Source organism: Olea europaea, unplaced genomic scaffold (genome assembly GCF_002742605.1).
Source record: "Olea europaea var. sylvestris unplaced genomic scaffold, O_europaea_v1 scaffold1431, whole genome shotgun sequence".
NCBI lineage: Eukaryota > Viridiplantae > Streptophyta > Magnoliopsida > Lamiales > Oleaceae > Olea > Olea europaea.
In genome coordinates this window covers 173,002-186,988 of record NW_019231846.1, presented here as the reverse complement: position 1 = coordinate 186,988, position 13,987 = coordinate 173,002, and the positions used below count along the sequence as shown (strand labels likewise).

At 33.6% G+C, this 13,987-nt stretch overlaps 1 protein-coding gene across 1 annotated transcript; it reads right to left on the bottom strand.

Annotated features, from left to right (window-relative positions):
• Window positions 1-10,432: 10,432 nt before the first annotated feature.
• LOC111375911 (exocyst complex component EXO70B1) lies at window positions 10,433-12,674 on the bottom strand. Its single transcript, XM_022998826.1, has one exon. It carries the CDS (start codon window positions 12,588-12,590, stop codon window positions 10,629-10,631), a length of 1,962 nt encoding a protein of 653 aa, XP_022854594.1. The 5' UTR covers window positions 12,591-12,674; the 3' UTR covers window positions 10,433-10,628.
• Between the last annotated feature and the right edge of the window lie 1,313 nt (window positions 12,675-13,987).

Genomic DNA, 13,987 nt, shown 5'->3' with positions numbered 1-13,987 from the left:
ATTGCTCAATGTGGAAAAACTTAATTTTGTGCTTAACGGATGTCCTGTTGGACCTACTAAGGCCACGTGACAAGTCCAAAAGGCTGGGTATGTTGAGTGGGAGACTGTAGACAAGATGTTTAGTTGTTTCATTTTGATTTCGATGTCAAATGTGTTACAACAAAGACTTGAAAATCAAAGTACCTTCCATTACATACTAGAGACCTTTTAGGGTATGTTTGGTCATCAAGTAGGAATGTTCTTTTGGATTCATTTGTACATTTTAGAACATCCACATGAAATCCAGTGTGTTTATGAAGTTTCATAGTTTGACTATGATGACATACTTCAAATATGGCAGTGAGTCTGGATGCAACATCTATCAGGGATACTAAGTTTATGACATAGTATTGGACTTTTTACTTGATAATTTTTCATAGTTTACTATGGATTATCAATTGCACAAGATGAAGATACCATTGACTAAGTTGATGATAGAGGTGTGATGTGGAAAGTGATCTTAATGGTGCAATAGGGATGCTCATGCATCATTTGGTGGCTCCACTAGTTCCAAGCCAAAAGGCAGATTTGGACAGAAGAGGAAGAAAGCTATCAATAAGCATGAGAGCAACAAAAGATTAAAAGTAGATGGAAAGCCAAAAAGCAAGTGTTCCAACTGCGGTCAAAAAGGACACTGGAGAAAGACTGCCCAGATGCACTAGCTAGAAAGCAAAGTGCGAGTGGGGTTTTTTGTTACTGAGTATTGTTTAGCGGTTGATATTACAAATTTCTAAGTTGTATTTTTTGAAACCACTAATTATATATGCTTGTTGACGCGGATGCTTCAGGAAAGCGAAAACTCAGTGAATGACAGTTTAATATTACCGTTGGCACAAGAGCAAGAGTTTTAGCAAGAGCATAGGAGTGTTTTATCTCAATTGTGGTAGGTGTTTAATTGTTAAGGACTATTATATGTCTCGCGAATGAAGCAGAAATTTGTTTTCTATTTTCGATTTAATAGGACAGAATTATTCTATAAAATCCGCGTTTGATGCGCTTAGCATTTTAATGAATAAAGTCCCTATTTGCGCTGGACATTTGATTAATGGTCTTTATATTTTAAATTATTCCACGTATGAAATAAAAGGTTACTCTTATAAACCATAAAATGTCGCACCATACTAGTGATACATATCTATGGCGTCTTGAACAAATCAACCTTGACAGAATATAAACTGACTAGAGATGGTTCTCTCAGCTCGTTAAGATCGAACCATTGACAGTTTGTGAGTTTTGTTTGGAAGGCAATATGATCAAGACATTTTTTTTCGATAAAAGGATAGAGCCAAAGATGTATTGGAACTAGTGCATTCTAATATGTGTGGACCTATGAATACACTTGAGAATGGGAAATATGAGTATTTCTTTACAGATGATTACTCTTGATTCAGATACAATTACCTAATGTCTTGAAAGTCAAATACTTTTGAGAAATCAAAAGAGTATAAGACTAAGGTCGGGAAACATTGGGGTAAGAGTATTAACACACTTCGATCTGATCGAGATAGTGAATACCTCTCATGAGAATTCAAGGACAACTTAACAGAAAATGGTATTGTTTCTTAATTGAATGAGCCTGATATATCTAAGCAGAATGGTTTTTCAGAAAGAAGACACATGACGTTGTTTGATATGGTTAAATCAATGAAGAGTTTTACAACTCTACCTATCTCATTTTGGGATATACACTGAAAACATTTTGATATATCTTTGACTAAGTTCCTTCTAAGTCTATTTTCAAGACTTTCCTAAAATTTTGGAATGGATTCAAGCCCTGCTTGCATCACAACCAAAATTTGGAGGTCCAGCTTACGTGCTGAAAGAGAATACAGAAAAGTTGGAGTCTATGTTAGAGAAGTGCCTGTTTGTGGGATATCATAAAGATACCAAGGGATAATTTTTATAGTCCTCTAGATAGGAAGGTTTTCATTAACGCAAATGAAATCATCCTGGAGGATAAGTATATTAATAACGTCAGTCCAAGAATAAGGTCGTGTTGGAATAAATGAGTGGGAGCAATTCTACCTCATCAATTTCTGGAACACAACCTGGGACATACATCCTATGGTGTCAAGTAAATACCTGGACAACATGATCTGAGTGGAAGAGATGAGTAAGCATCTGATCCAATATAGATCAATAGAACGTTGAAGGTACTGAGAAGGTAATGGCGTCACCTAATGGTAATGCCAGCATTGATGAAAATATTACGTTCCAATGATGCCACAGTCCTAGATCAATCATTCCTTAAACAAAGTCGGAAGATTATCATTCACCTTCAGGGTACTTGTTAAGTGGAGAGTCTAATTTGGTGATCTCCATGGTACAAGTTGATGATTTGACTTCATATAAGGAGATTATGAATGATGTGGATGCAGCGATCTATTTATGAATCGAAGCAGACATCGAGATCTTGGATATTGATTTGACAAAGTGATTAAGACATTTGGTTTTAATCAGAACTTTGGTGAATCCTGTATCTATAAGAAGATACAAGATAAAATTATATTTTTCCCAGTATTTATGTAGATGATATTCTACTCATTAGAAATAATGTGAATATGTTATTGTCTACGAAAGCGTGGTTGGCCCGACAGTTTCATATGAAGGACTTAGTAAAGCTAGCTATATTCTAGGTTTCAGATCTTGAGAGATTGAATTAACAAGATGATAGCTTTTGCCCTAAGTCTAACACGTTGACAAGGTACTTGTCAGATTTGCTATGCAAGACTTTGCCCACAGGCATTGAGTCCAACTCTTTAAGTATCAGTCCGCGAAGACTCCTAAAGAGATTGAGTACATGAGTGGGATACCTTATGCGTTGGTAGTAGGTAGTCTCGTGTATGCTATGCTGTGCAATAGACCTGACATTTGTCATACTGTTGGTGTGGTGAATCGAGATCTGTTTAACCTTAGGATCGAAACATTGAATGGCGATAAAGCATATCTTTTAGTACCTCTGGAGAACAAGGAATTACATGCTCATCGCTAGATCTTATTTCGATAGGTTAAAATGATTCAGACTTCCAGAATGATGAAGACTATCACAAGTCTACATCGGTATTGTTTACAATTGATGGTGGGGTCATTATTTGGAGAAATATCAAACAATCATGTATTGTTGATTCCACCATTGATGCCAAGAATTTTGCAGCTCATGGAGCTACCAAATTGGTTGTATGACTTAGAAATCTTAACGGACATTGAGGTGGTGCCTGCATCTGCACATGTCTTTGCACTGTATTGAGATAACAGTGAGATTGTGGCAAATGTTAAAGAACCAAAAGTCATCAGAGGGGTAATCATATTGAACGGGAAATATAATCTCTTAAGAGAGATAGTTGGTAGAGAAAATGTGGTTGTCAGTAAGATTACTACTAGGATAATCTTGTAGACTCGTTTACTAAAAGCCTACTGGTTAACTTTTCGAGGAACATCTGCAAGACACAAAGTTGCAAGACATGACACATATGCTCTAGGGCAAGTGGGAGATTTGTTGGCTAGTGTGCCCATATAGTATATTTTGTTATGATAAAATAATCATTTATTATAAATAAATTGTGGTTTTATTTATTTGTTGCATTATTTATTATTGAGTATGCAAATTAAAGTGCCTATGATCATTTGAGATAATATAAGATGGGTACTTACACTGAAAAGTACAGTGTGACACAACTTATATTTTGATCATAAATAATTTGTTCACAACTAAAGTATAAGGGTTGGCACCTTGTACTGGAAGGTTGTAGTGTTGACCAAGTCACTATTTGGGTTTGTGATTTGTCCTTATCACAGAAATAGTTAAAGGTGACACTAGTACACTTGGAGTGTATTGAATGGACCGCGTGTCGAATTTAATTCTATAGCATGACCGTGCGGAGAATTAAATTCCACTAGACCGCTGTGTATTTCATCTAAATCCCTTGACAGGATTATGTATATCTTTTCGTGATTTTAATTGTTCTTTGATTCATCAATGGGTGGGATCAATTTGATTGGTCAAATATCTCGATGAGTTGGGAACTTGAGAATGAACGGAGAAGAGAACATGAATTCATGTCGGGAACCGTCACCCTGAAAAATGGGTAGAGTGACTACTTAAGTATTTTCTGCTGAACGGTTAAAATCTGAGCTCAGTGTTTAGCGACGGCTAAACTTCGACATCTGTGATTAGTTTACAGGACTGTTGAAGAAAATGAAACTTAAGTTAGCGAGAATAATTAGAGGGGCAAAACGGTCATTTATGCTCGTACCTAATTATCGAATCTTAGACGGGGATAAAATACATATACAGCAAGTCAGAGGAAAGTATTACAGATTTATTGGCTTCTGTGATCTTATATATTCCGAGAGTTCAGTCTTTTGCCTTTAGTGGAAAAAGCAAAGGCTAATAATTAAATTGAGTGGTCTAGGGTCGACTGGACAGAATCTAATTATTGGAGCTTGAAAAATATATGTCCGATCAGGTCCCTGTGGTAGCTCCATGAAGTATTGGAACTTAATTACGGTAATTATAATAGTTTTGAGCTTAATTGTAATTACAATAAAGTTTTGTACTTAGTTGTAATTACTACGAAAGTTGTAAACTTAATTATAATTGTAATTAAAGTTCGAGGACTACACATGTAATTAAATGTAAACTAATTGGATTTGGACTAGAACTCCTATTTGAATGTGGAATTATTGTTGTACAAGGATTGGAACTCTTTGGTCTCTATATATAAAGATTATATGGATCCTAGATATCCAAAGGAATAGAATTGTACAACATTCATAATTCCATGGTGTTCAATTTTTGGAGAGAGAAAAATAGAGAGAGAAAATTGTTTTTCTTGAATTTTCAACTGTTCGGTTCAAGAATTGGTTTTTGATTTAATTAAAAGAAGGTGCCCACCCACCGGTGCAATCTTGACTTTGGAGAATGCCACAAAAGACTTGGAGGTTGGAAGCATCAAGTTCTTGGAATTAAAAAGCTGGAAATTCGTGATCCAAAAGGCTGGAAATTCGTGATTCAGAATTAATTTAAGAATTGATCGTCGAATTTAGGTAAAAATTCGAATTCATTATTTTTGATATAATATGCACGTGAACATCTAGAAGATTTTGTTTTTGAATTAAAGAAATTTTTAATTTCTGACTAATTCCGCTTCCGCATTCCAACATTTAGAAATTTGAATATGGGTGCTCTTTCTTATGGCCAGAAATCTCAATCCTTATTTTCACGTTCTTACTGTGACCAGAGATCCCAGCCAACGTCTTCTTCTCCAACTCGCTGTGTTGTTGAAACGATTTTTTCCAATGATTTTGGTATAAAGTTCATTATTTTTACCTAATTTTTTTTGTTGTGGGTTCAGAAATCTGATTACCGGTGTTTTTCTATGACCATAAACCCCAGTTGACATCTTCCTCTCGGTGACACTACTTTGTCTACGCAGTTTTTTTTCTTTTTTTTGGGCTGAAAACCCGTAGCTGCTACCTTCGAGTGCATATTGGATAAATTCTCGAGTTGACACAATAGCCTGTAAGCTACGCCAGTCAGGTAAATCGTACTAGGCAAGTCCTGGGCGACAAGTTCGACCACTAAAGTATTGATAGGGAGAATCGAATTCGTGACCAAAAGTTTTCGCACTCACCTACTCCACAAACTCGACTACCCTCATGAGAGGCTGTCTATGCAATTTTATTTTGGTCAATTTGTGGTGTAAAGCTTATGTTTGTTTCCTTTTTACAATGGGTTGAGAAATATGAATATAAGACTTCGTAAAGTTTTATTGCGCGATATTGACATTTTTATTATTGGATAAAAAAAATTATGTCTTTCACTTCTCTTTATTTTCCATATCTTGATCTAGGTTCTTTATCTCTTATACAGTGATTTTTGTTCAATATTTTCTTATCGATAAAAATCATGATTTTTTCTTTATTCATTTGGGTTCTGTGTATTTTTCTTTATATTATATTTTCTGATGTTTGTAATGTTGTTGATATGTGAATATGCTAAAGCCGGTACATGAAGTACCAAGAAATAATGTTACGCTTTTTTTAGTCATTGAAGTTAGGTTACAGGATTATGCTTTTTTCCTATAGTTTTTCGGTACACTCAGTTTCTTTTCTTCTACTAATATTTACTCTACGACATCTTTTATTATTTTTCTTTGGGGATTATTTATTTATTTAAACTATTCCTGGATTTTCGCATGTAAAAATTAGATTTCATTTTCCAAAAACAAATTACTTTATAGATTATTTGTGTTAATTTTCACTTTATTCATTCATTTCTAAACTATTTCATTTTTCTTAGTTATGCTATTTTTTTCTTATCTATTTTTATTTTTTACATTGTCTGTAAGTTATCGAAATCATTTTAAAATACTCACGAAGGATTTTTGTTTCCTTTTGTTATATTTTCTTCGCGTAAGAATTAGTATGTTTCCTTCGATTTCTTGAAGACATCACGTATTGTATACATTTAATATGGTATGAATTTTAAAATTATGTAGATGCTAATGTAGGAAGCATTATTAGATTCTTTAATTTATATGATTTCTTTAAGATAACAATTTGATTTTGTTTAATTCAATTGTTTGATTTGAAGTTGTATTCTTTTCAATTTACAAGTATGCCTTTATACTTGCATGCGTAAAGGTTGCGGTTTGTTCTGTGTCTTTTATTTCACTTTTCAAAATTTTCTTTCAGCTTTAAATACTGGATACTGGAGAATACCGATCAATAATAGAACAAAAATAATTGTTAAAATGTTTGAACTCATGCTTTAATGACGATGTATTCGTTTTAAGTAAATTTCACTGAAGTCAACTCTAATCAACCTTAACAGTTATCATCCATCAAAAAGTGTTGCTTGGTGGTCAATCTTTCCTTTTCAAATCTTCAATTTAGGGTTCAATAATCTTTATTTAATTTACTTGATTTATGCTAAATTCCTCTCAACTGTTGGTACTGTGAAAATGATCTGACCTCTAATTCCTGGTGAAGATCTAGTATATACATTTACCTGTTGTCACTATAGTAGAAATATCATGTCGAACATAAATGATCTACCACACTATTCCTATCAAGTTATCACACTTTTGTTAGGCTATAACATTCGTTTGACAAGTATTACAGTGATTCATTATTTAACATTTATTAAAAATTATTAAAACTATATTTAAAGTAGAATATATTTGAATGTAAGATTTATATTTTTCTTATATAGTTTCTTCCTAGATTTTTTGTACGTCGCTCAGTAAATGAACTTAGCGATACAGTACATTTAATTGACTATGACGGAATCATTTCTAGCATATAGGTGTTTATATTATGGTGTTTGAATACACCAAAAATTCTACATTCAACAGTTCAATATTCGACCATTCGGCTGTAGAAGTAACAGACGAGTTCGATGTTTTTGAAGTGGAGATTTCATGTACGGGGTAATCCTGTCTTCTGAGTAACATTGGCAACTAATCATGATGGTCATCGAAAAATTGTATGCTCATCCTTAACTTCATTTCTTTCTAATTTGTATATTTCTTTACTTACCTATATGAAACATAATTTTATGTTCACGTTCCACTTCTAATTCTAAATTCCATTTATTGGTTGATTTGTTACTCTAATTTGTAGTTTATACTCGGAGACTTCGCTAGACTACATCTACCAAAATTTGTCTACAATGTTCAAGTCCGTGATTTTTTATATAACAATTAGTTCGTACGTACAAGTTTAAGAAGAAATGGTGATATATGATGTCTCACCATAAGTAGGATAGACTATGCTAGAGAGAAACAAATTCAAATAAGTGACTTGCATATTTGAATTTTTCAATAATGAAATGCCAATGTTCTAGAATTTTGCCTGATGTAAAGGTCCTGTACAGAATCCTCACATACTTGAGAAAGTGGGTGGGAGTGGGTGATTATTTAAAAAAAAAAAATTCCTCCACCCGCCACCCATGCATTATGAGTATTCTGTAAAGGCTATTTCACAGGCCTGTACAGCAAGCAGAGTCCAATGTTTCATGGTGTACAAAGTGTGTTGTGCAGATGGAACTTTGTTTCCTACATAAATTGTACAATTTTAGTTTTACCTTTTGTGGGTATTTAATATTGAATGTGTATTTTCTTTTCCTACATATGAACACTTCATGACCAAATCTATTAGGATTTAAATTTGAATTTGTTCATATTATTTTTCCTTCCAGTTTGCTCTGTTGTGTTGTTCATTTTTAGTCGGGAATATTATTCAGCCAATGTTTGAGCCATATTTTAGGGAAAAAATGTATTATTCATGTCAAATTAATGAGAAATGTTTTGTTAAAAAATAAAAAAAAAAGTTTTAAATTTACGTGTAATATTATTTTATTGAAGAATGTATAGTTGAAATGATGTCAAATCATTGTTGAAGAATGTATTTATTTTTTTGAAAATAATGTGGCTCAAACAAGCCCTCAGTTACTTGTATTTATATTGTTTTTATATACACTAAGTTCATAGATTGAATTTAATCCAAGCAAGGTTATTAAATAAATTGGGTTTTTTTAGCACTTCCAATTAACATGTTTAACAAAATCGTATATTTGGACTTCGGCCAATGCTATGACATCACCATTCGAAAGCATGAATTCTTCCAGCTGAAACTATTTTGGGTAAGTAAGTATTTGAAAAACCTGTACTTTTGCATATTTTATTTATTTTCTTTCATAGCTGCTCTTAATTCTTTCACAATAATTTCAACTGGTTGTTGTGGGTATATATAAAGAATTCTTTGTCCCAACTTGGATTTTTTATACTTCTGCTGCCGTTTGTTGCCGTTTATACTTTTGGCTTTCAAAATTATACTTTCATCCAGTTAAGAAGGTTCGTTCTTCGTTCAATCCTTGTTCTATTGTGCACTAGTTCTTCTCTACATCTTTATTTAAATTATATTTTTATTCTAGCACTTCCATTTTCTTCATCATGATATAAATTATTTCATATTTAATTATGCAAAAATTAAACTAATTCCAGGAAATCATACTTCAATTTATGAAGGCCATAGCCCTTGAATTATCGTCCAGTGTGTTCTTTTTTCCTTTTTTTATTTCTTTTATTTTCTTCACTCTTATTTTACATACATTCTATTACAATGTCTCAACTAATGCCTATTGCCTTGCAGGAAGTCGCCTACGAAGAAAAGAAAGAAGCAAGAACCGGAGGCCTATTATAAAATTCAGTGCATGAATTTATTTTGTATTATTTATGATGTAATACGAAAGCTATTTTATGTTATGGTAAAATGATTATTCATCCAGCATAAGTGTAGCACAGACACTACCTATTTACAATGTAGCAATAAACAATTAAAATAGATTGGGAGCATTAATTAATGTAGTAATAGATTAATTAACTTGATAAGCATCTACTCTACTTCTATAATATTTTTCCACGTTGTAGCTATTATGAAGTTTTTTCGGAAATAAGTATAAATAAATATTAAGAAATTTATTTATTTGATTGTCATCTGTTGAGTTACTCCAAGATCTAAACGAATATTTTGTGGTTTTTAATGTTTTAATTTGCATATTGATTTCACTATAATTTGCTGTTCTTGCTACAATCTTTTAAAGGAAGACCATATTCTTTATTTTTAATTCTTGAGGTTACCTTGCGATATTTGGATGAGGCTTAATGCACTTGTGACTTAAACAACGGTGAATCATGAATTGAGTGTTGGTATCAAGGGGGGAGTTCCTTAGGTAAACGTATCTCCTTTCTTGTTATTTCTTTCAATTTCTTGAACACGATTCATTACATGTTGTTATTCTATTTTGCTGAATATTTGTTAATTTGTAACAATATATGACCAATTTTTGGAATTAATGCTCTTTTTGTTACTAATATATCTAATATGTATATGTCCTTATATAGTATTTATAAGACAATCAATACATAATTAAATAGTACGCTACGCGCATTGTGTGCCAAAAGCTAATGTGTGTTTGTGTGAGTGAGAGAGTAGGGGGAGGGGAGTTAATTAATGAAAGATTGTGCTTGCTTCGCTAACCTACTAACCTTATAAGTGTTTGTAAGTACTAGGTACCAAAGAATGTGTGACTAAGCCCTTGTTTGAGTTCCATTTTACGGAAAAAATAATGCGTTTTAGAATAGTGATTGTAGAATGAGAGGTTAATAAATAAGAAAAAGTTTTAAATTTACGTGTAAAATTATTTTATTAGAGAATGTGTGGTTAAAAATGAGTTTTTGATAAAATGAGACTCAAACAAGGGCTAAAAAGTGAGTAAAAATTGTGGGTCGTCTGGAATGTATTAATAAAAATCAAATTTGATCAACTTATAAACATTTACATCGCTCTAAATAATTTCTTGAAGTACAGAATCTCAAGCAGCAAGAAGTAAATAAATTTGTTGCAGGTATACATGTATAATTTTGGAATGAATTGTCCAAAAAAGTGAAATCAAATTGCGAGGTGAAGCATTATTAATTCTGAAACAAATTGTATCATACAAAACTTACAATTCTGATCTCTCTGATTTGAATTTCTTGATGAATGATGCATCTCCATTAATTCGACATGAGGAATTAAGATAACTACGTTCTCCTCCTACCCATTGATTTTGAATTACCATAAAAAAGGCCTTCGATCAATGTTTCAATATCTTCAGGCTGGTATTTTATGTACTTATCAACTTTTCCATTATCCAAATACTGCCTAAATCTCCCTATGAACGATCGGTATGCTGGGATAATAATCGCTGTAATCGACACCTGAAGCTCTGACTGAAGTTGCTCGTCGCTCACAACCCACGTGCTCTGTGTTTTATGTATTTCCTCAAAAGTAGTCGTGAAAATCTTGAACCTTTCCTTGAGTACTGATTTGTTGACTTTGCCTTTGACTTGCAATCCATCATGGCTTAAACATAGTAAAATTCGACTCCATGTCTCTCTTTGGTAATTCTTGTGAAATTGTCTCACCACGGTTGATCTCCTCCGGCACCAAGTGTCGCCCATTACTTGACGGACTTCGGTTGAACCCTTGACTTTTTGAAGAATATATCTACCATTATTCATTAAGAAAATGTAACGCAATGAAGGGTCCCTATAGAGCTTCGATTTTGCCTCTAGGTTTGTATCTAATAGGTCCATTACTGTCACGACTTGTATCGTAAAGGGTGTTTTATTTGCTACAGTCTCGAAATTATGTGGGCTCTCACTTTCTTTTTCTATATCAGTAGATGATAGATTGTTAGACATTGGGACAGATATTTCCAAATTCGCATGTTTCTCAAAAATCTTCTCAAGGGTGTCTTTATACTCACATGCATATTTCAGATAATTCATCACGTAACGTGTTAGAGGGTGCACTGCGCCGCCGGGGACCGGACTTTTAGCAACATCGCTCTTGATTGAATTTTCCAGGTCGCAGAATATGTTCACCGCCGATTCACCAATCCGGTCACCGGAGGCAGCGATCTCCGACGTCAATTCGTGCTCGCGTTCATGAGAACACGAATCATTAATCGCTGGAATAAGATTCTGGAGGGTTTCGTACACGTCCAAGAATTTGAATAGCTTTTCAGCTGATCTTTTAGCCATCGATACTGCCTCTGCAAAATCAAGAAGCTGTATCACCACGGCCCGTGCAAGGTTGGTGAAAAGACTCCGGGAGATTAAAGGGTGGTCGGTGAAAATGGATTCGCCGAGCTTTTTTTCACCAGGGAAGAGAGAACCGGAGCAAGTTTGAACTACTCTGATCCACCTGGAAATTTCTCCTTCAAGGGTTTCCCATTGCAGTTTGAGAACATCATCCATATTGATCTTTTCGAATTCAAGTTTTTTCATTTGTTCATTGAATGCAATTCTTCTTGAAACCGAATAAACTTGGCAGCATTCGGTTTCATATCCTGCAGAAATCATTGCAGAAGCAATCTTGTTCATTTTAGTAATCGCCTCCGACGAATACGCCGGAAAATCACCACTTTGCTTCTCACCTTGGTCGGATTGATCTTGATTCTTGTAATTAAACGACGAATTTTTAAAAACGTTATCTGAATTTGATTCAGAACTGTTTTTACCATCTTCCAAAAGTGATCGAAATTCTTCTTCTAGAAACGCCATGGCACTTTGTAACACCATGCTGATCCGGTCGAAGGCTGGGGAAGTAGTCGCATTAGATGGAAACCGGCTGAAAGCATCGGCTAATTTCGACATACGCATAACAGCTTCTATGAAAAACTCGTCCTCTTCCATCATTTTGCCAAATTTCCTGTTGATTTCGCTCGGATTATATCTATCGATTCTTGATTCGACAATTCTTGAAAATGTCTCGACATAGTCAGGAATATCAGGTGGATTTGATTTATCATCAATGGTAGAAAGTATGGTTATGAATTGATCGATGTCGTGAGAAATTTGAACTTGACTCAAATCATCATCAATAGTTTCTCGTGATCGTGAACGTCGATCGAATGTATCATTAATTGTGTATGAAGGAGGGCTTCGAGGGCTGGACAAATTTCGGCCATTTTTGACAAAGCTAGGATTTTTTTCCATCGGTAACAAATTTGTTTTTCCCTTTGGTGGAAAGAGAAGACAAAAAGAAGTGGAGATTGAGGAACAAGGGGCTAAAAACAGAGAAGAAGGAGGAGGAGGAGAGTGGTGAGGCAATAGTTTTTGTGGAGAATTGTTTAAAAACAAGTGGTTTATTTTTCGGAATTTGGTAGGTTATAGTTGACCGTTGACCCGGTTGAGGAGGGAATTTGTGCTCCACACGACTTGATTAGTTGTTTGATGTAGTATAATTAGGCTTTAGCCCATCGTGCCTTCTTGTGTTTATTTTCTCCTTTTTATAGTTGGATTTTGTATGAGTCACTTAAACTTTAAGTTATGTATATTGTTAAGCCTCTATTTGACAATAACGTGTAATATTATTTCATTGAAAAATGTGCGATTAAAAAGAAGAAAAAGAAAAATACAATAATATTTTAAAGAGAATCAAACAAGGGCTCAATTAGTTTGTTTTACTCAAAGAAGGGTTCGTTTGATTGCGAAGATGGAATTTAAGTGAAAAGAAAATGAATTTCAGGAAATTAAATTGTCTAGAAATTATTTTTCTGAGAATTGTAAATTATTGTATTTGATTGGTATAATTTTTCACGTGAAAAATGTTGAAATAAAAGTGTTTTTTGGGGTTCGTTTGTCTTTGTTTTACATGAAAATTCTCAATTAAAGAGATATAATTTATTGATATTGGAAATGAAATTTGTTTCCACTGCAAAAAAAAAAAAAAAAGAAACATCAAGAACCTCATCTATCTTTTGATATTCGTTTGACTTTATTTTATATGAAAATTGTTAATTAAAGGGGACTATTTTTTTTTACAATAATTCTTATAATTCGTTTTCATTGCCAACAAAAAAACGAAAAAAAAAAAATGCTACAGTGATTGGAATTGGATATTGGTGAGAATTCCAATTCAAGGAAAATGTGGAATTCGGCTGAGGTGGCAAAAAAGTTAGAAAATGAATTTCAAGGAAAAAAATGGGATCATGCAAAAGTGAAAGTTGAAATTGATTTTCTATTTTCTAGGGAAAAATTTCACCTATCAAACATACCATTCTAAGAAAATAATTTCTAAACATAATCGTATGTGCACTAAAACTAGCGTAAATCCCCTATGCAACAAACTATTCTTGATTCTCAATGAGATCAACGTCTCTCTTAATGAATCTATTTTCTTGGTTCGTTAAATAATTATGACCACTTACTATCAAAAGTAGACTTGGCTTCTTATGCTTTGATAATGGGCAGATTGTATGCGTTAAAGGGGAGGTGTTCTTCTCGGTGAAAAATGATAGCATGAATGCTGATTTCTCGAGGTTTTGGTTGGCATTGTTGTACAATGCAAAGGGAGCGTTAATTTATTTCAGATGGAGCTCCAACCAACACAT